The 22,610-nt window shown below is 38.2% G+C and overlaps 1 pseudogene and 1 gene segment (V, D, J or C); one reads left to right on the forward strand and one right to left on the reverse strand.

Moving 5' to 3' along the window:
- Nucleotides 1-22,610, forward strand: part of LOC122116639 — a 1,030,500-nt pseudogene that overhangs the window by 248,569 nt on the left and 759,321 nt on the right.
- LOC122116823 lies at nucleotides 20,513-21,305 on the reverse strand. The segment is given in 2 exon segments: nucleotides 20,513-20,844; nucleotides 21,226-21,305. Coding segments are annotated over 2 exon segments (381 nt in total).

Here is a 22,610-nt window from a genome sequence, read left to right on the forward strand (position 1 = left end):
TTCTTTCACTGTATTTGAGGTTGGTATAATTTGTGGGGGGGGGAAGGGAAAAACGAATCGTTTAAATAGGGATAGAGGTGGACCCATTGCAACAATGAGACATACAAGTCGTATGTCGAAAACAAACTTTACAACTTTGGAGGCGGGAGGAGGGTTGGGGGCGCCAGAGGAGGATGGGATGGGAAGGGTAAAATAAAGGAGGAGGCTACAATGCTTGGTAAGAAATGTACTCATTATCTTGCCCATGTAATTGTAATCCCTCTGTACAGTATTTTCACAATAAAAAAAATAATATTTCATGCAAATATCTCATTTTCTGGGGACTGAGACTGACTGAAACTCTTGGTATGGTTACAAGTTAATTTCAGGAAGAGGCACGTGTGAACATGATCTTGTGCAATGCCTTCCAGGATATATTCTGAGAGTTGGTCCATGACTTCACTGGGTCATCAGCTGTGAACTTTCATTAAAATTCCTTCAAGAAGTGCATTTCTCAGCACTCTCTTGCTCACTGCTTTCTTGTGGATATTGTGAATGAGATGACATTCTCATCTCATATGATATCAGAAGCTTTAAGAGAGTCAGTCCTATCTATCCATGACCTATGAAGTAACAGATGGACAGAGATATGAGTGCAGACATGCGACAACTTCATACAAATCTCTTTTTAATTATATTTTCTAGTTTTTATAACCTGTAATGCTTGTACAAAACATTACCCTTAAACAAGTCCATTTATAAGCATTATACATCTTTATCAATGTCACCCCTTTCTTCTTTCTACCCCCTCCCTCTCTATCCTACCCTTTTCTTTCATACTTATTACCACGTATATAGATAATTTTTAATTATGAAATGTGTATTTATGACTCTGCATGTCTGTATGTACATAGAAGGCTGTTTTATGATTACACTGCTAAATATTGTTGTAATATGAGTCACTATGTCTCTGTATATATGTATATATGAATGTAACCTGCTATATGGTTCCATAGAAGTATGAACTTTGTCCTATTTATTCATATATTTTCATTTGTCTATGTGTGATTTTATTTGAACTAAACTGGAAATCAGGGTGCCTTGATCATTTGAGTCTGATTAACATCATGAGATCAGCAATAGAAAAATATATGCCTGTATTTTTTAAAACAGGGGTATACATTTATTACTTTTGTCTTTGTATTTCCTTAAATTACTATGAAATCATTATTCTATTATACTTTCAAGTGCTGAGATGATGGTATTAAGAAATAAATAAATCGGATGCCGGTGGCTTATGCCTATAATCTTAGCTACTCAGGAGACTGAGATCTGAGGATCATGGCTCAAAATCAGCATGGGCAGGAGGTTCCTTGAGACTGTTCAATAAACCACCAGAAAACCTGAAGTGGTGTTATGGCTCAAGTGGTAGAGTGCTCAAGGTGAGCACTTGAGCCGAAGAGCTGAGAAATAGTACCCAGGTCCAGAGTTTAAGCACTGTGACCAATTAAAAAAATAAGAAAGAAAGAATAATGAATTTGATATTCTGCATCAAAAAGAAATTAAGTTCCTAACTATACTAAATGTATTTGTTGTAAATATATGAGTAGAAAAAAGGATTCTAGAGATCTCTTTGCTGAAGAAAAAAATCCTTTGTCAACAAGAAATTGAAAAATGTTTAAGTTGATGAATTAACTTGTTAATTACATTGTTTAGATAATTACACAATGTGTGCACATACCAAAATTTCATATTGTACTTCAAATACAGTATACTGTATCAAGCATAAATTGTTTTAAAAAAATGACATTTTTTTCTTTACAAATTTGCTTTTCAAAATCTTTTTTCCAAGCTATATTGCCTTGCTTTCATAACCCTGCTTTGACATTCCTAGAATTGATGCTTCTTTATTGAGTGACTACAAAGTTTTAGCACAACATGGACTATACATAAACACAGATGTGTGTTCTTTTCAAGTAGGAAGAGGCATTGTTGGGTGTGTACTGCTTGGGATGAGCAGGAGGACAGAGAGTCAGGATGTGCAGATGCTTTCACTACCTTTCTCCCAATAATTAAAAGTCTTTTTGCATCTGAGAAGCACTGTCAGCAGGTGGCGGCATCAGGAGGAGCAGCTGGGGCAGTCTAGCCTCTTACTTCTGCTTCCCTGGGAGTTATATGTCATGGCTTATATCACTGTGGAGGATAACTGCTACCCTGTTAACAGTAATAAGTGGCAGCATCTTCAGACTTTAGGCTGCTGATGGTGAAAGTGAATTCTGTTCCAAATTGACTCCCACTGAGACCCTAGATTGTAAATTATTTGCATAATACATCAGGAGCTTTCCCTTCTCTGTTGGTACCAGTGTAAGTCATCGCTAATGCCCTGACTGGCCCTGCAATGGGGACAACTCTGCTCCAAGAGATGCAGACAAGTGTGAGGACTGGTTCAACTGGATGTCACATCTTGCACCTGAAATGGAACATGAAAAACATTAGGTTTAATTAATTATGCTATCAAGTACTCGCATAAAGATTCTAGCAGCTCGGTTAACATGTGATGAGCAATCCCCAGCATGGTCAGTCCTTACTTGGGAGCCAAAGCAGTAGGAGCCCTGGTTGCTGAGAAGGAGCCCTGATGTCCATGCTGTGGGCTGAATGGAGCATTTTCTTGCACAGGATTTGAGCAGCCTATGAAGATGTTCTCAGTGAAGAGGGCTGTGCTCTGGGCACATGAAAATCAGCAAGGTCTGGGCATGGCTACAATCTGGCAGATCTTAGTGACAAAACAAATGCCTAAAGACCACAGATACCCAATTTGTTTATGTAGATAATGTGTTTATTCCAAGTAATGAAAAAAATAATGTGTTGTCCTGTGAACAAAATAATGGTCTCTAATTTCTGCATTATCCAAGACTTGCTAGTACTTTCTTTCTTCTTTGTGTTAATGTAAGCAAATCACTGAGACATACATATTTTCAGGGGAGATTAATTTTAGAATTTTCCTGCATTTGATATCTGTAGATTTTTGTGACACAGGATTCTATAATTATATAATTAATAACAATCATTATTATCCAGACAGATATTATAAACTGATAATATAGCTTTATGTAGCAAGAAAGTCAGATAGACTATAGTTAGGTAGAGTGAGAGACTTCAAAATTTTTCATGAAAGATAAAGTCCTTGAAGAAACATAATATGTGCAATAAAGCATTATGATCTGAGATGGATACACTGTTGGTGTTTACATTGGTGCCCTGTTCACTCCTTAGGCCATGACTGCTTTCCTTTTCTTCTGAATGCTCTTAACCATAGCCTCTCTCTAGGACAGTTCACATCAGGCATTTCCTCTTCATTCTTAAGATTAGGCGTGACTTTATATCTAGCTTTGTGAGTATCATGCATTTATATTTCAGTTAAAATTGAATTAACTTTTGGAAGACACTTTTGCCTTTTATCTTAATTACTGAAAACTGTTTTGTGTCAGAAGCTAAGGTGTTCTGTTAATCAGGTGTTCAACTCTACTTAAAATTAACTTGCTCCTTAAGCCTGCATGGTCCTTTTGGGTTGTAAGTAAAGGAATTTTTTTGTGTAGTTGACCTGGAGTTTGAACTATGGTTTTCGGTGTTTTCCTGAGCTTTTATGTACAAGACTGGTTTTCTGCCACACAAACCATAGCTTCACTTCCAGCATTTTTAGTTGTTAATTGGAGATAAGGGTCTCATAGACTTTCATGGTCAGGCTCACTTCCAATCACCATTATCAGATCTTACCTTCCTGAGTAGCTGGATTACAGGGATGATCCAGTGGCATCTGGTGCTAAAGCATTTTATTAATGATTCCATTTAGGCTATGTGATCCAAACAAACATACAAGGAATAAAATGAAATGTGGCCAAGAGTGAAGACAAAGAACTGTGGCCATACAATTTAGAGAGGACATCTTCAGCATGACAAATCAAGAATAACTGACCATAGGAATGAAGCTAGAGTAAAGTTAGGAGGCTCTAACATGGAGATCAGTATGTGTTGACACACTGCACTGTGCAGATATTCACATGGAACTAACATTATAAAAAGAAGCATCAGCTTTGGGTGCACAGAGAAAACACAGTTGCTCTAAGTCACATAGCCCAAGGCATTATCCAATCAAAGACTTCATTATTATTCACTATATAAACTCCATCTGAGTCTTGATTTGATCATCTCCTCCTCTTACAATATTAATGGTCTCTGTTAGCACATGCTAAAGCAACTGCTCCAGGAAGATTTTACAATGATCTTTTCCCTTCTTTTTATAATAATTTACAATCCTACTACTGAAAAGTTGTATCCATCCCTTCTACTCTTCTTCAATTTAACTTTTATTCTTCTCATGTGGTCCTCTTAATATCTACTACTGCCTTTGTGGGGAGAAACTTGTTCCTTCTACCATGTACTGTAGGACAAAGCTAGTACTAAATAAAACAAGGAAAATGCAGCTGGCTCCTGTATAGTTATGAAGTCCACCTGGCATATTATAGGGGATATATTAATCAAATGACAAATTGTTACCCCCAAATACCTACTTAGGTGTGGTTGAAAGAAGCCAGGCTCTGAGGATAACACACAAAATTCTCATGATCCATGTTCCAGAGCTGGCTTCAAGAATTGGGGATATGTGTCTTATGAATCTCAGACTTAGAAGGGGAAGCACTATACAGAACAGCAAGTGGGTGCAGTAGAAGGGAGAGCAATGGCCTCTCTGGTGACCAAGTGGAAATCATATCCACTTGGATACCATATCTCAGATGCTCTGAAGTACAGAGCTGTATTTTTATGAGACAGGAGAAGCCTTGTCTGGCTGATGACTTTGAGGATGAGATGGATGAAAGGCAGGTAAGTTTGAGAGGATTGTCACTGACCACATACAAAACTTCAGAACCTGGCTCTAGCTGAGCAGCTCTGTCAGCAGGCAGAAGCCCCAAGAGCAGCAGCAAGGGCAGCCCCGCCTCCCACTGTTTCTTTCTTGGAGGTTTTTGTTATGACTTATATCACTGTGGGAGGGAAATACTTACCCTGTTTGCAGTAATAAGTTGCAAAGTCTTCAGGCTGAAGGCTGTTGATGAGGAGAGTGAACTCTGTCCCAGATTGACTCCCAGGAGCCTGGATGACACCCCTGAGTCCAAGCTCGATGCCCAGTAAATTAAGCATTTTGGAACTTTCCCTGGTTTCTGCTGATACCATTGTAAATCATGGCTAATGTTTTCACTTGCTCTGCAAGTGATGCTGACTCTGTCTCCTATAGATGCCGACAGGAAGGGTGGAGACTGGGTCTTCAGGATGTCACATCTGGCACCTGATATTGGAAACAAAAGACAAATATCACATGATTAAATATCACATGATTAATTATGCTCTGAGACCGTCCTTGTAGAGTGAGACACCATTCTTAACACTGGCTGAGTAAATTCCTAGCACTGTCCTTCCTAATCTGGGAGCCGGACAACAGGAGCCCCAGGAACTGAGCAGGGCCCTCATGTCCATGCTGTGTGCTGACTGGCTAGTGCCAGTCACTGCTACACACTGTGTGAGCATCCTATAAAGTAATTCTCAGGCCAAGTGGGCTGTGCTCTGGACATATGCAGATTCTCAAGCAGTGGGAAGAGCTGCATGGCTGGCATAGATGCAGGTTGGCCAAAATTTATGTTCAATCCCAGACCTGAAGTCACCAGGTGTCCCAGAGACATGAACAGAACAAATTTGTCTGTAGAAAATGTTTTATCAAGATAGAATGACGCTCTTGTTATTTTTTTAAAGTGAATTTCACTTTCACCATGATCCATGTTAGGGTTTTCATGATAGCTTTTTATAAAAGTCAGCCACTCAGAAAAAAATATGAAGTTTCAGAATGAAAATAATTATAGAAGACTGCTTCCCTGGTACTGGATATTATGAGACCAGATTTCCAGAGTTTCTCGTTGTTCCCTTCCCCAAACCCAAAGTGCAATTAATCATAATCATTATTACTCCAAAATTGATGAGTGAAAACATTGATCATAGGTAAGTAGGTAGTTGTCTAGGTAGAAATAATGGACTTATATGACTGTATAGAGGTAGGAAATAGGAAAATGCAAAAGATAAGAAATGTAAGGAAAGAATGAAGCAAGTAAGCAAAGGAAACCCAGAGAGCTACCTAGGTAGATAGGTGATTTAAATTTAAAAAATAATTATGTAAAAACAAAATCAGTGCAAAAAAATTCATGATCTACAATGTACAGCCCATCCCCTGGGTCTTTGCATTGGTGGCTGATGCACACCTGATAAATACTTGATTTTCTTCCCTTGTGAATGTTCTTTCGCATTGCCTCCCTCTAGGACAATTCACACAAGTCACCCCCGCCATACTAAGGAAAGAACTTGGTACTCTTTCTAGCCTTGTGACTATTGTGCATTTCTGCACCAGACATGTCCTAAACTTTTGGGTGTCATGTATCTCCTATCCTTATTATTTGAAGCTGTAGCCCCTCAGAAGCTGCGGTGTTCTCTAAACCATAGACTCACATCTATTTCAGTGTATTGCATTCCATACATCTGAATATTCCTACACCACCCATTTTCTTTAGTGTCTAAGTGGGGCTCTGGTAAAAATAAAAATGTATATTTGCTCTTCTTCCTCTGTTCATGACATAGCAGCCTATAAATCCCTTGGAATTTCAGAAAGAGAGAGATACAGAGACAGAAATGGAGTGAGAGAGATGCTTGGGTCTGGATGTGAATAAAGCCTGAAATCCAATAATCTTTGTCATAGAGTGTTCATACATTTCACGCCACCAGCGGCAGAGATTCTCTCCTTGAGATAAAGCACAGGTAATGCCCAATGTGGAGAGATTACTACACAACATTGCATCCTTGGACATGGTTTCTCTGAAAGACCAGTCAGGGAGCCTGCACCTCATCTATGGAATGTGGTGAGAATCAAAATCCCCCAAATTAAATAACCCACCAAATGATATCTGAGAATAGAGGAGGCAAAATCAGTGCTGTAGAGAAGCAAATGTCTGCTCTATCATCAGTGACCAAGACTGTGAGTTAGTCAGAGAAGGAAACAGTCATAGGAGTAAGGGAGTTATTGAGAATCTTGGTCATATATTATAACAGACTAAGGTTTCTTTCTCTTCACTCTCAAATGCTTCCCTCCAAATTAAAGGACAGGCCACTTTTTATTAAAACAAATGATGAATATAGTAAAAAGTGCATTATGCTAACTATAGGTCTGTGCTTGTTTACATGGATTTTATCAGACAGTAATCCTCCTCACTGACTAGAGTCTACTGCTTCAAGCTGTGGGCACAAGATGGACTGGAAGACCTCTCTCTTAGTTTGGGTAACTGGACCCTAGTGAGCACACAGTTGACTTTAATTTTGATGAAACACAAGTGTTCAACTGTACAACTTCTTTTCTATTCCTCAGTCCCTTGTGATAAATGAGAAGACACTAAATGGACATGTCCCGGTGCTCTGATTAAGGTCATTGCTGAAAAAGAGAGAATCTAACTCTGAACCAGTGCTCCTACCTGTAAGTTTAGCTAGTCAGGAAACCTATATCTGAGGATCATAGTGCAATGTCAGCTCAGGCACAAACCTCTGTGAGATTGTTACCTACAATTAACCACCACAAGCCAGCAGTGGAACCATGGATTAAGTAGTTCAGTGCTACCATTGAGCAGAAAAGCTCAGGGAGAGTATCCAGGTCTTACATTCAAAGTTCAAGACAGTATTGAAAAAGAGGGTAGGAATCCCAAAGGAGCAAGTTTGGAGCAGCCATCTTAACAGTATTTGTTCTTGTGGTGTCTGTCAATCTCATTAAAGTAAAAGCTCAGTGAGATTACTGATTTTTTGGATGTGCTCAAGACTTCATTGTTAGTATTGTCCATGACACTATCAGTGTATAACTGTAAATAATTCCTTTGTGTTTGGGGTAGGAATAAATGAACTGTCCAACATAGCTTGAGATCTGCTGTTGTTTCACCTATTAGCACCAGAGCGAGTTGTGGAACCTTAGATGTGTCAGCGACAAGCACAGGAAAGACTTGACAAGGGATAGGACAGAAAGGCTGACCTGAGGAGCCGTGACTATGCAGCATATAGTGACTCCAAGTTCTGCAATAATGCTTGTGCTGAGGGATTTATCAGAAGTCTGCTCTGATGTCAGGAGCTGATATGTACTAAATAAGAGGAACTTACACATGGTTTAAAACTTGAAAGAGAGGCTAAGACAGAGCCATAAACCATGCACTCTGTTCTCATCATGTCCAATGACTTAAATATATTCCAAGAGGTAATACAAGAAGTAATACCTTACTTACCTTTGTAACTATTTATTCTGATAACAAACCACTTATGTTTTACATAGTATCTTGTTTAAAAGAATTTAGTTAAAATTTTAAGTCCTTTCGTGGGGCTTGAACTCTGGGCCTGGCCTGGGTAGGCTAGCACTCTACCACTTGAGCCGCAGTGCCACTTCTGCTTTTCTGAGTGGTTAATTAGAGATAACAATATCACATACTTTACTGCAATGGCTGGCTTTGATCGACCATCCTCAGATCTCAGACTCCTGAGTAGCTAGGATTACAGGTATGAGCCACCAGCACCAGGCAATATTTTAAGTCTTTACTGAAAATGTTGATGAACATTACTGAGAATCATTCACTTAAAGTTTCCATCTTGATCATTCACAGGTTAACAGATGACAGTTCCTGGAAAGATTCCATTGTTGTCTCCCTTTCTATGATGTAGCATAGTACCCTTGGGTCCAAGTCAGGCTACACAGTGTTAGGTTTACAATTAGCTTGTGGCTCACATTTTCCTGGTCTTCACTAAATGACGATAATTTGCTACGGTGTGAGAATCTCATACCAGTAATCATTTAAACAGGGAAACTATCTGATTTTGACCCACTTTTCACTAATGCATTTGAGACTAGAATAATCAGATTCTGGAAAATAGGACCAAACTCAACTCACTTAAGAATAATGCTCCATCATCGGAACACCAATGCTGGATCAATAGAAATCATAGATTGATGCTGGGAGGCAGAGATCAGGTTTGTAACCCTAGCAATTTAGGAGACTGAGATTTGGAGGATTCTGATTGAAGGCCTGTCTAAGAAAGAAATTGTCCAACATATTTATAAGATGATTTCTTTGTTGCTTTGTATGTTCCTCCCCCATGGTATAACCCCTGCTTTCATTGTATTTAATGTTGGTATAATTTGTTGAGGGGAAGGGCAAACACAAACCGTTTGAACAGGGATCTAGGAGGACCCATTGCAACAATGACATGTACAAGTTGTTATGTTGAAAAACGAACTTTACAACTTTGGCAGGGCAGGGCCTGTGTGGGGGGGGGCCCATGGGAGGAGGAGAGGGGTGAGTTGGGAAGGGTTGGGAAGGGGAAACAAAGAAGGAGTCAACAATGCTTGATAAATGTACTCATTACCTTGCCTATGTAATTGTAACCCCTCTGTAAGGTACTTTCACAATAAAAAATTAAAATAAATAAATAGAAAATAATTCGGAAGAAATGTTAAATTTAAACTATATGTTTTGGGGGGAAGGGAAAGGGAATGACGAAATGGTGAAACAAAGGACAAAGGGTGAACCAATGCCACAGTGAAACTCACAAAACACTAGTTGAAAATGCACTTTACAACTTGGGGAGGGTGTTGATTCAGGAGCGAGGGAGTATGAGGAAGGGGGTAACCACGTTCAAAAAGAAATGTTCACAAACAAGACCACCCTAAAGCTACGAGCACAACTATGTTGACTGCAGCATTATTTACCATAGCTAAGATATGGAACCAACCCAGATGCCCCTCAGTAGATGAATGGATCAAGAAAATGTGGTATATATACACAATGGAATTCTATGCCTCCATCAAAAAGAATGACATTGCCCCATTAATTAGGAAATGGAAAGACTTGGATAAAACATTAAGTGAAGTAAGCCAGGCCCAAAGAAACATAGGTCCCATGGTTTCCCTTATTTGCAATAACTAGTATGTGTCTGAGTCAAGCAGAAAAGGTCAGATAAGTTGATGTTAAGGAAATGAACCCTAAGATATATATTCAAATGTTTTTTTTTCTTTCATGTGATTGTTTCTAGCATATTTATATGATTATTTCTTTGTTGCTTTGTATGTCCCTCCCCCACATTATAACCCCTGCTTTCATTGTATTTGAGGTTGGTATAATTTGTGGAGGGGAAGGGAAAATATAAATCATTTCAATAGGGATACAGGTGGACCCATTGCAACAATGAGATGTACAAGTCGTCATGTCGAAAATGAATTTTACAACTTTGGCGGGGGGGGGGGGGGGGGGAGGGAGGAAGGAAGATTGGGTGGGGGGGGCGGGGAGAGGATGGGGGAAGGGATGGGAAGGGAAACAAAGGAGGAGGCTACAATGCTTGCTAAGAAATGTCCTAATTATCTTGCCCATGTAATTGTCACCCCGCCCCCCGTAAAGTATTTTCAAAATAAAAAAAGAAATGTACTCATTACTTTACATATGTATATATAACCCCTCTCTGTATGTTACCTTTATAACAAAATTAAACTAAATTAACAAAAATAAAGAGGAAATAAATGGGTAAATGTTGGAGGGCCATCATGTATGATGAATAATAAGGGAAATGGTGATAAATAATAAATCCAATAGAAGAATATTATATGTAAAATGCAGTATTATATATTGTTTATGTTTAGAGAGACTATTATACAGTATTACATACAGTACATTATATACAAAAAATATATACACAGAATATATACATATGCTATTAAAATACATAGGCCTATATACATGTTAACATCTACATATAGGCAAATATCTGTATATACATGACACATATGAATATTATATGACACATATGATGCACATGATATGTGTGGCATGTACATGATATATGACATTTGAGGTGTGTATGTGGGTATGTATGGCAGCTGACACATATGTGGCATGTACATGATGCATGTGTTAAATGTTTGTGACATGCATGTGCCATGTATATGACATATTATTAACACATGGTTGACATATATGTATGTGTCACATATACATATATCATAATGAAGAGTAATATATTTTATATTTTTGCTTAGTGTCTATCATATTCATGTTGTAAATATCCTAATGAAATCCCTTTGTGTAATTCCACAATGCTAATACTATTTTTCAAAAGAAAATGGAAAAAAATACATGTTTTGGATCTCTAATTAAACTGTACTTAGATTTACTACTAAATACCAAATTCAAATTCTAGGAAAATAAATAACAATATGAAGTATGTCATGTCCTCACTTACTGGAACTTAATGCTGGAAAATATAATAGATGCAATGTATTCTTTAAAGACATTTCTATTGTAAACATATTACCATTTTTGCAAAAATGAATGATTAATCTTTAAAGAGACTATCATTACTTTTGGTTGCGTTTGGTCTTAATATATGAAATTCAATTCTACAGAAATTATAAAAACTAGCCAAAATTCTTCTTGGGCCCAAACAAGCCATTTCAGCCAGGTGCTAGTGGCTCACAATTGTAATCCTAGTTACTTGCTCAGGAGGCCTTGATCTGAGCGTGACCGTTCAAAGCCAAGTGTAACTACTAAATATGTAACAAGTGGAGATGTTGCTCAAGTGGTAGAGAGCTAGCCTTGAGCCAAAAATGCACAAGATGGCTCCTAGGCTCTGAGTACAAGGATCATAACCAGCACACAGAAAAAGAAAGGAGCCATTTCAATTTTTGTACACTATCTATAGAACTAAAGGAGAATATGGGCAGGCAACTGTCCTCTGGTGACTGACATAAGCTGGCACTCTCCTATGTTAGCACATAATGCTAAGGTCACCAGAGATGGTGACCACAAGCTGGTCAAGAAAAAGAGTAAGGTCCTAAGAGGAGTGTCTGTTGTTCCCAGGTGGGATGCAGGCTTCTAAACGTCTTTCCTAAAGACCATAGGCAATCAAAGGAGGAAGGACTTAAAGAGAATACTTTGTATTCAGCCATTCAGGCTCCTTTGTCTGATGTTCTTGGTCTGGGTCCATAGATTGGAACCATGTGTGGTATCTTGGTGTCAGGCCAGAAGCTCTTCAAAGTGAGTTGTTTGTGTCCATCAAATAGGAGTGAACAATTTGGGCTCAGGAGTTTTGAAATTTTGGGAGGATGGTTAGATCTGTGGGCTGATCACATAAAACAAAAACAAACAACAAAAAAACCCATGATATCAGTGATCAAAAGTATTTTATTTTGGGGATGACTAACATTTGCAGGAGGAAGCTCCTCACAGCAGGAGACTGTCTAGAGGCTGAGGTGACAGGAAATATAGAAAGGCCAGTCTGTCTATAAGACTTCACCCAGAGACACACAGGGAGTGTCTGGGTCAGAAAGACACATAGGGACAAGGTTATTAGGAATTTCCATGAACTGGATTTATCTTTCCTTATTGCTTGGTGCTGTGGATGTATTATCCTGAAGTGCATTCTGTATCCACTTCTTTGGTGGATAAAAATCAGCACTTCTTTATACTGTTTTTGAAATAACTGGATATGCAAAATTAGAATTGACACACACAAATCTGCCTTTAAGGAAAATAGTAAACTACCCCACTTATGGACATTTATCCAAATGACCACACACCAGGACAAAGATTATAGAGAAAAAAAAAAAAAAACAGCTACAGAAGGAAATAAACCAAAGGAAAAGGAAAGAAGAAAGGAAAGTAAAAAATGCAAACAGTTCAATAAAAAGCTCTTACTTCCATTTCTTGGAGTCCATTTTGACAAGGATCACTTTATATGATTGCATGCACATAGCTTTTGAGCCTTGTGATCCTGTCCTAAGATATCCATCCTCCTTTGTTCTCACTGGGTGTTTAGATTGCTATTTAATTAATTGTTTCCAGATGTAATGATTTGTCTTTTGCATTTGTTTATAACTGTCTATAATTTTCCTTCTCTTTTTCTTGGAAAAATTGAAGATATGAAACTGTATTGGGTTATGAGACTGGGTGGTAGAATTTGCCTTTCTGCATGTTGATTTCTGCTGAACTCACTTCATTTACCAGCTTGCAACTGAGAGTAAAGATGTGTTCACTGCACAACTGAACCATGCAACCTTGGTGATCTCTTCATGGTCCTGTATGATTCTCTATCAGTTCTCAGCCTGGAGAAATACCGGCAGGGGTTGTCCTTAATATTTCTACAAGAGCACTTCTACCTAGAAATTTCAGATCGGTCTTCTAGTGTGGACCTCTTCCAATGACCACTGAGAAAACTACAGAAGCTCTAACCTGGTATCAGATAGATGATTGGCACACCATTTCTCCCTTTCCATTGTCTGTCTTTTCACTTTCTTTAAAGTGTCTATTAGAGCTTTGAAATTGATCAAATTTACAAAGTCTAATTTATCCCTGATTTCACTTCATGTCTTGGCATTATGCATATCTAAGGAAATACTGCTAATACAAAATTACAAAGATGTAATTGAGTGTCTGGTGAGAATTTTACTATTTTAGACCCTACGCTTGGGTTTTCATAACATTTTGTTAATTTCCCTAAACATTATGAAACATGGATCCAACACTAGGTTATTTCACAATGAAATGTAAAATACATATTTTTTTCTTGTTGTATTGTCTTATTACCCTTTCCAGAAATTAAATAATCAGGTAAATGGGAGGACTTTGTAGGAATATCAAGTCTTCTCTATTTTCCTTCTGTCTATCACTGGACCAGAAGATGATTACCCAGAAAAACCACAGCTATTCAGTATAAACTTTTTTTGGTATATTTGTAACAGCTTCTTTTTATTTTATGAATCCAATAGGATATCACTTTCCAGACTCCTTGTAAGTATAGGTCTATCTTTGATTAGACAGCAAGTACATTGTCAGGTCTGTGCTGCTGGGCTGAGTAGGGAAAGAGAGAAGAAGGCTGGACAAGATTTTCACTGATTCTTTCTATGAAAAATTTCAGAATCTCCATTAAGTACTACTGTCATTGGAGGGATGCACCAACAGGAATATCTGGGCAGCCAGACTTACACTTTTGCTCCTCTGGGTGGTTTATATGATGACTTGTTTAACAGTTACAGGTAGTCCTATGTTGTTGACAGTAATAAGTTGCAACATTAAGGTTGCAGGCTGCCGACTGTGAGAGTGAACGCTGTCCCAGATCTGCTGCCTGTGATCCTTGATGGGACCCCAGTTTGCAACCTGGATGCTCAATATATCAGGAGCTCAGGAGATTTCTCTTGTATCTGCTGATGATAATTTAAATAATTGCTAATGCCCTGTCTGACCCTGAAAGTGATGGTGATTTTTTTTCTCCTAGAGTTGCCAACAGAGATGGCACTGGGTCATCTGGAAAACACATTTGGTACTTGACACAGAAAATACAAAAATGAATAATAATTTGCTTATTATAATATTTCCTTGAAGAAGCTTTGGCTATAATGAATAAATTGAGGCATTGTCTTCTCTTATCTGGAAGCAGAGCAGCAGGAGCTCCAGGAGCTGAGCAGGGGCCCTCATGTCCATGTTGTGTGCTGAAACTGACTGACTGGTGCCCAGTCAATAAGAAGCCTATCATGAAGTCTTAATTGCTGTTGGCAGTGCTCTGGGCATATGCACATGAGCCAGGGTAAAAAGAGGACACACAGCAGCAAGGCTGGCAGATTTCCTTCTCTTAGTACATAGCTATTGTCTTCAATAAGTCCAGGATACAATAAGGCCTACCTGACCAGAGCAGTGCAAATGTGCTAGCTTAAAATGGTTCTGCCTTGAGTCCAGAGAACCAAATGAATTTATATCCTGTGATTTGAGAATAGTGGTTTCCATGTTGTTCATAAAATGTTTTTCTTTCTTTTAATAGCATCATTGTAATTGAACAGAATACACAACAGACTTCAAATATCTCAATTTTTTCTACATTAGAACTAACATCACAGCAAAACATATATCCATTTGAATGCTATTAATGCAAATAATTGAACTGTTCATGACATGCATGGATCTAAAAGCAATTCAAATAAAACTCCTATAAGAATAGATCTTTATTCTTTTTTTTTTTTTTTTTTTTTTTTTTTTTTGTCGGTCGTGGGGCTTGAACTCTGGGCCTGGGTGCTGTCCCTCAGCTCTTCAGCTCAAGGCGAGTGCTCTACCACTTGAGCTACAGCGCCACTTCCTCAGAATAGATCTTATCCCCAACAACAAATCCGCAAAGAAATAACTGCCCAATAAATAAGTGGGCTAATGATTTAAAGAGAAACTTCTCTGAAGAAGAAAGAAGGATGTCCAATAGACACATGAAGAAATGCTCAACCTCCCTAGCCATAAAAGAAATGCAAATCAAAACAACATTGAGATACCACCTCATCCCAGTTAGAATGGCTAAAATCAAGAACTCTAATAACAACAGATGATGGAGGGGATGTGGACAGAAGGGAACCTTACTTCATTGTTGATGGGAGTGTAAACTTGTTCAACCACTTTGGAAAGTAGTATGGAGGTTCCTCAAAAGACTCCACATAGAACTCCCCTATGACCCAGCAATCCCACTTTTGGCCATTTACCCTAATGTTTACAAACAAGACCACACTAAAGCTACCAACACAACTATGTTTATTGCAGCATTATTTACCATAGCTAAGATCTGGAACCAACCCAGATGCCCCTCAGTTGATGAATGGATCAAGAAAATGTGGTATATATACACAATGGAATTCTATGCCTCCATCAGAAAGAATGACATTGCCCCATATGGAAAGCCTTGGAAAAAATTATATTAAGTGAAGTAAGCCAGGCCCAAAGAAACATAGGTCCCATGGTTTCCCTTATTTGCAATATCTAGTATATGTATGAGTCAAGCAGAAAAGGTCAGATAATGTGATGTCAGGAAAACGAACCCTTAGATATGTATTTTAATGTTTTTTTTCTTTCATGCATGTGTTTCTAACGCATTTATAAGATTATCTCTTTGTTGCTTTGTATGTCCCTCCCCCACAGTATAACCCCCGCTTTCACTATATTTGATGTCAGTATAACTTGTGGAGGAGATGGGGAAAAACCAGTTGTTTAAGGATACAGGTGAACCTGTTGCAACAATGAGAAGTACAAGTTGTCATGTCCAAAACGAGCTTTACAACGTCGGTGCGGGGGGGGGGGGGGGAGCGTAAGGGGGGGAAGGAGAAGGATTGGGATTGGGGGGGAGGGGGGAGGCTGGGAAGGGATGTGAAGGGTAAACCAAAGGAGGAGGCTGCAATGCTTGGTAAAAAATGTACGCATTGTCCTGCCCATGTAATTGTAACCCCTCTGTACAGTATGTTCACAAATAAAATAAAATAAAATTAAAAAAAAAAAAGAAAATGTGGTATATATACACAATGGAATTCTATGCCTCCATCAGAAAGAATGACATTGCCCCATTTGTTAGGAAATGGAAAGACTTGGAAAAATTATATTAAGTGAAGTAAGCCAAGCCCAAAGAAACATAGGTCCCATGATTTCCCTTATTTGCAATATCTAGTATATGTATGAGTCAAGCAGAAAAGGTCAGATAAGGTGATGTTAGGAAAATGAACCCTAAGATATGTATTTTAAATGTTTTTTTCTTTCATGCATTTGTTTCTAACGCAATTATAAAATTATTTCTTTGATGATTTGTATGTCCTTCTCCCACAGTATAACCCCTGCTATCACTGTATTTGATGTCGGTATAATTTGTGGAGGGGAAGGGGAAAAACAAGTCGTTTAAATAAGGATACAGGTGGACCTGTTGCAACAATGAGAAGAACAAGTTGTCATGTCAAAAATTAACTTTACAACTTTGGGGGAGAGGATTAGGTGGGGGAGGATGGGAAGGGATGAGAAGGGTAAACAAAGGAGGAGGCTACAATGCTTGATAAGAAATGTACTCACTATCTTGACCATGTAATTGTAACCCCTCTGTACAGTATTTTCACAACAAAAAAAAAGAAAAAAAAAAGAATAGATCTTATATAATTTCAGTCTTAAAATGAGATAAAACTAAATAACATATTGTTTAATAATACAGCGTAAGGAAACTAAAAAGAGAATCAGAAAAATAACACAAAATTAAGAAAAATTAACATTTGAATTTTGTGTTGCTGATTAATTCTTTTTTAAAAAACATATGAGAATACCATACAGAGGAGTAACAATTACATGGGCAAGATAACAAGTACATTTCTTATCAAGCATTGTTGTCTCTTCTTTGTTTCCCTGTCCCATCCGTTCCCATATGCCTCCCCCACCTTCCCCTACTTTATCCTCCCTCCCCCCCCCACCAAAGTTGTAAAGTTCATTTTTCGACATAAAGATTTGTACATCTCATTGTTGCAATGGGTCCACCTGTATCCCTAGTTAACGATATGTTTTTTCCCTTCCCCTCTACAAATTATACCAACATCAAGTACAGTGAAGACAGGGCTTATATTGTGAGGGAGGGACATACAAAGCAACAAAGAAATCATCTTATAAATATGTTAGAAACAGTTGCATGAAAGAAAAAAAATTTGAATACTTATTTTGGGGTTCTTTCCCCTAACATCAACTTATCTGACCTTTTCTGCTTAACTCAGACATGTACTAGCTATTGCAAGTAAGGGAAACCATAAAGTGTTTTTCATGCTAGCCTTTTATAAAGCCATCCATTCAGGAAAAGACAGTTTCAGAGATGTACAACTAATTGTTTTATGATTCCCTGCTACATCAGTTGTTTTTTATGAACTTCTTTTTGGGTTATCATGAACATAATTACCCTATAGTAACAAAACTTAAGATTGTTGATGATAGTAGGTAGATAGATAGATAGATAGATAGAGACATAAGATACATAGTTAGATGCATCGATACATAGCTAGATACATAGTAAAATGCTACACAGAGGGGTTACAATTACATGAGGAAGGTAATGAGTAGATTTCTTGTCAAGCATTATTACCCCCTCCTTTGTTTTTCTCCTACTATCCATTCTCTCTCACAAACTCCCCACTCACCCCCACCCCGAAGATGTAAAGTTCATTTACAACATAGCGTCTTGAGAATATCATTGTTGCAATGGGTCATCCTATGTCCTTGTTTCAGTATTTTGTTATTCCCCTTCCCCTCCCCAAATTAGATAAATGAATATACAAGATGCAGGGTATGAAAATCAAATAGAGTGACAACAGGGCTTATACCTAATGAGGAAGAACTTACAAAAGAAACAAAAGAATATCATATATTACACTAGAAAAATAACAAAGAAAAACCTCTTTTGTCCATAACTTGGGGTTCATTTCACTTAGCGTCATCTTATATGGTCATATGTACAGAGCTTTTGATATTTTCTGCTGATCTGATAAGATTATCCTAGATATATACTAATTACTGCAAATAAGGGAAACCATGGGACCAATATTTCTTTGGGTCTTGCTTACTTCACTTAATATGATTTTTTTCCAACTCTTTTCATTTCCTAACAAATGGGGCAGTGTCATCCTTTATGATTAACACACACACACACACACACACACACACTCACACACACACACACATATACATATATATATGGAGAGAGAAAGGGAGAACATATTTTCTTCATCCATTCATCTACAAATGGGCAACTGGGTTGCTTTTTATGTGTTAGCAATGGTGAATAATGCTGCGCTACACATAGTTGTGCTGGTAGCTTTAGTACGGCCTTGTTTGTGATTATTTGGATAAGTGCACAAAAGTGGGATTGCTGGGTCATAGGGGAGCTCTATGTGCAGTCTTTTGAGGAACCTCCATACTGCTTTCCAGAGTGGCTGCATGAGTTTACACTCCCACCAACAGTGCAATAGGGTTCCCTTTTGGCCACACCCTCTCCAGCATCTGTAGACACGCTGAAAACATCACAGGAAGGAATAGAAGAAACTCTAGGGCTCCTTGGCCCATGTTGAAATTTTCTTAATAAAGACTTGGAAAAAATCATATTAAGTGAGGTAAGCCAGACCCAAAGAAATGTAGGTGCCATGATTTCCCTTGTTTGTAATAATTATTTTATGTCTAGGATAAGCTTATTAGATGAGTAGAAAAGCTCAAAATTAATGTATATATGACCATATAAGATGATGTTAAGTTAAGATATGGACAAAAGAGGTTTTTCTTTGTTGTTGGTGTTTTCAATGTACTATGTGATCTTTGTTTGTTTCTTTTTTATGTTCTTCCTCCTATGACATATCCCTGTTGTCATTGTATTTAATTTTGGTACCTTGCATCTTGTATATACATTTAATCTAATTTGGGGAGGGGAAGGGGAGTAACAAAATGCTGAAACAAGGACACAGGATGATCCATTGCAACAATGATATTCTCAAGATGCTATGTTGTAAATGAACTTTACAAACTTTGGGGTGGGGGTAAGTGGGGAGGCTGTGAGAGGGAATGGACAGTAGGGGAGTAGGGAAGGGAAGGAATAGTGGGGGGGAATAAACAAAGAAGGGGGTAACAATGTCAACAAAAAATGTACTCACATACTGATATAACCATAACATCTATGTACAGCATCTTTATAAGAAAATAAAATTTTAAAAAGAACTATAAACAAAACAAATCAAAGAAAGTTTGGATTAATGGAATTGAATTAAACTGCAGAGCTTCTTCATGGCAAAGGGCATAGCAAGCAAGATCAATAGAAAGTCCACAAACTGGGAGAAGATCTTCAGTAGCCATACAGCAGACTAGGACCTCATGCCTAAAATACAATTAGAACACAAAAATTAAATCCCCTAAAAACAAATCTTGAAAGAAACAACATACCCATTAATGAGTGGGCTAACAACTTAAAGAGAGACTTCTCTGAAGAGGAAATAAGAATGGCCAATAGACACATGAAGAAATGCTCAATTCCTCTGGCCATAAAAGAAATGCAAATCAAAACAACATTGAGATTCCACCTCACCCCAGTTCCAATGACTCTATCCTTCTTATCCCAAAATGTTCTTCTTCAAAAGCCAAGGTATTTTCTCTCCTATGATCTGAAGTCTACTCACATTACACTTCTCTGTAAACATGCATGTTCCTATGTCAGCCATCTCTTCTAGTGTCAAACAGGAGAAAAATGCAGTGAGTGAATTAAAGACTGGATTTGTGACCCAGACAAACAAACCACAGAAACTGACCTGAAAAAACAAAAACCAACAAACAAAACAACAAGAAGTAAAAGTCTGGATGTGTAGCAGAAATGGAAGAGAACTTGTGAAGTCATTAGCTCAAACCTCAGTACCACACAAACAACTAGATTTATCTGATATCTCCTGTTTTTTGTGCTTGCATGATTATTCTCCTGGTCGTTGTAGATTGTATGTTGTCTCATTGACACAGACTTTTCATCTCCACTTAGAGTCACTCTCACACTGACATAGTGCCTGAGACAATATGCTCAGCTGTTCTCCAGACCACCAATGCATGAGCACAGCTGCCCTAGTCAGAAGGGAGGTTTTAGTTCAGGGCTGTATCACTGTGTGAGGATAATGTGTGCGTTGCAAGCAGTAATAAACTCCAATATCCTCAGCCTCTACCCTGCTGATTTTCAGTATGAAATCTGTGCCTGACCCACTGCCACTGAATCTGACAGGGACCCCAGATGCTCTGTTGGAAGCCTTATAGATCAAGAGTTGTGGAATCTGGCCTGGCTTCTGCAGGAACCAATCGAGGTAGATGTGTCCATCTTCATACAGAAGGTTATGATTAGACTTGCACGAGATGGAGGCCGACTCTCCCAGTGTGACAGACAGGGAACTTGGAGTCTGGGTCATCACAACATCTCCACTGGATCCTGAAATTAGAATAAGAAGAAATGCAAGGTTATTCACAACTATAGACAGACACTCATGTACTACTTATATTTTGATATATATTTCATTTTATTCATATCATGCCTTGATTCAGAATGTAAAAATAGCAAAAATTAAAGATCAGACGTTTTAAACCATAAATGAGTCTTTAGGAGTCACCAACAGTCTTCTCAACCAGCAGAATATGTATCCAAGCATAAGCTCTAGCACTTTCGGGAATGTTTCTAACTATCTAAGACCTTTTCTCCATTTGCCCCATCATGGATAACAAGACCTGCATGTCTAAAACGTGGATTGGGCACCATGGGTGCTAAGAGCTCACCCTCCCACCCACTCTCATTCCTCATCTCCATTGCTCTTACCAGGGATCCAGAGCATTAACAGCCACAGGAGCTGAGACAAGGACTTCATTTTTAGGAGTGAAATGAGGAGTCTAGACAGGTCAAGGCAAGATCATAGCTGAGCCTTTATTTCAGACTTAGAAAGGAAGGTCCTCCTTAGGGAGCAATATGCAAATAGCCAGGTGGGGGCAACAGTGTGAGGAAAGAAAAATGGAGGATAAAGCCTGCTCTTCTAAGAAAAGTGACAACAGAAGTGTTCAGTGTTTGGTAATAACCAAAAAAAAAAAAAAATTACATGGTTTCTGCAGCACTAGAAAGAAGGATCCCACTGTAAAAGTTCTGTTTCTCCAAGAAGTATAGGGTGCACATGCTCTCACCCCTTAGAACAGTATCAGTACCCAATGGTAGGCAGGCTTATGTCCAGGATCATCTCTAGGAAATGAATAGATATCATGCCTTAGCTCCCATGAATCTCCTCAGTTAGTATAGGGAAAGGCACAGTACCCTCTTTCCTCAGTGATCCTCAAGGGAATTGACCACTAAGAGCAGAGAGTTGAGTAGATGAAGAGGCATCTGATATCCATAGTTACCAGATGATCTGTTCAGGGATTTAACTACAAGTGTTAGAAAGTCTGTTTCCATAGGAAATTCCTGTTAAGACTTAGGGCAAAAAAATTGACAGGGAGAGCAATTTTTTCTCTTATAGGTAATGACCAAATTGTCTTAAAATGAAAAATATGACAGAAATATTTATTCATGAAAGTGTGAATATATATTCATATATATGTATATTCAATGTAACCATTTTGATACAACAATATCCTGTACTATATTTAATTAATTAATCAACCTATTTCTTAAAAATCCTACCTGGAATGTAATAGAAGTTTGAATTCAATCAAGATGTATTATACTCATACATGGAGATGTTGAGTTGAAATGTACTAATGTGACTACTTCAAGATAATTATATTAATACATGTTTGTATAAATATATTTCTCATTACCTTTAATTAATATAAAATCTTTAAATGTCTGCAGTACCAATCTAGTTAATTAGTCTTTGTTTATTTGTGTCAGATGCTCTGTCTCTACTTCTTGTCTCCAAAATCTCTGTGCTTGTGAAGAAGGTGAACATGGAGAAAGAGACATTCTGATGGCTCAATGGACCCCACTTGGCCTTGAGCAGTGATGCCTTATGGGAAGTGAGCAGGCTGTCAGATTTCCTGCTATCAGGAGGATTAAAGCTGCTCTCATGGATTGAGTCAGTTCTCATAATAGTCATTTGTTATGAAGTTACCACAATCATATGCTTGGCCATCTCATCTGCAGCTTGTTCCCTCTTTACTAACACTATTTTAGCACGACAGGACAGGCCTTACCTGAGCACAGACAGATGAGGATAC

The sequence above is a fragment of the Dipodomys spectabilis genome, unplaced genomic scaffold (genome assembly GCF_019054845.1).
Source record: "Dipodomys spectabilis isolate Male_0828 unplaced genomic scaffold, ASM1905484v1 ptg000137l, whole genome shotgun sequence".
In the NCBI taxonomy this organism is placed as follows: domain Eukaryota; kingdom Metazoa; phylum Chordata; class Mammalia; order Rodentia; family Heteromyidae; genus Dipodomys; species Dipodomys spectabilis.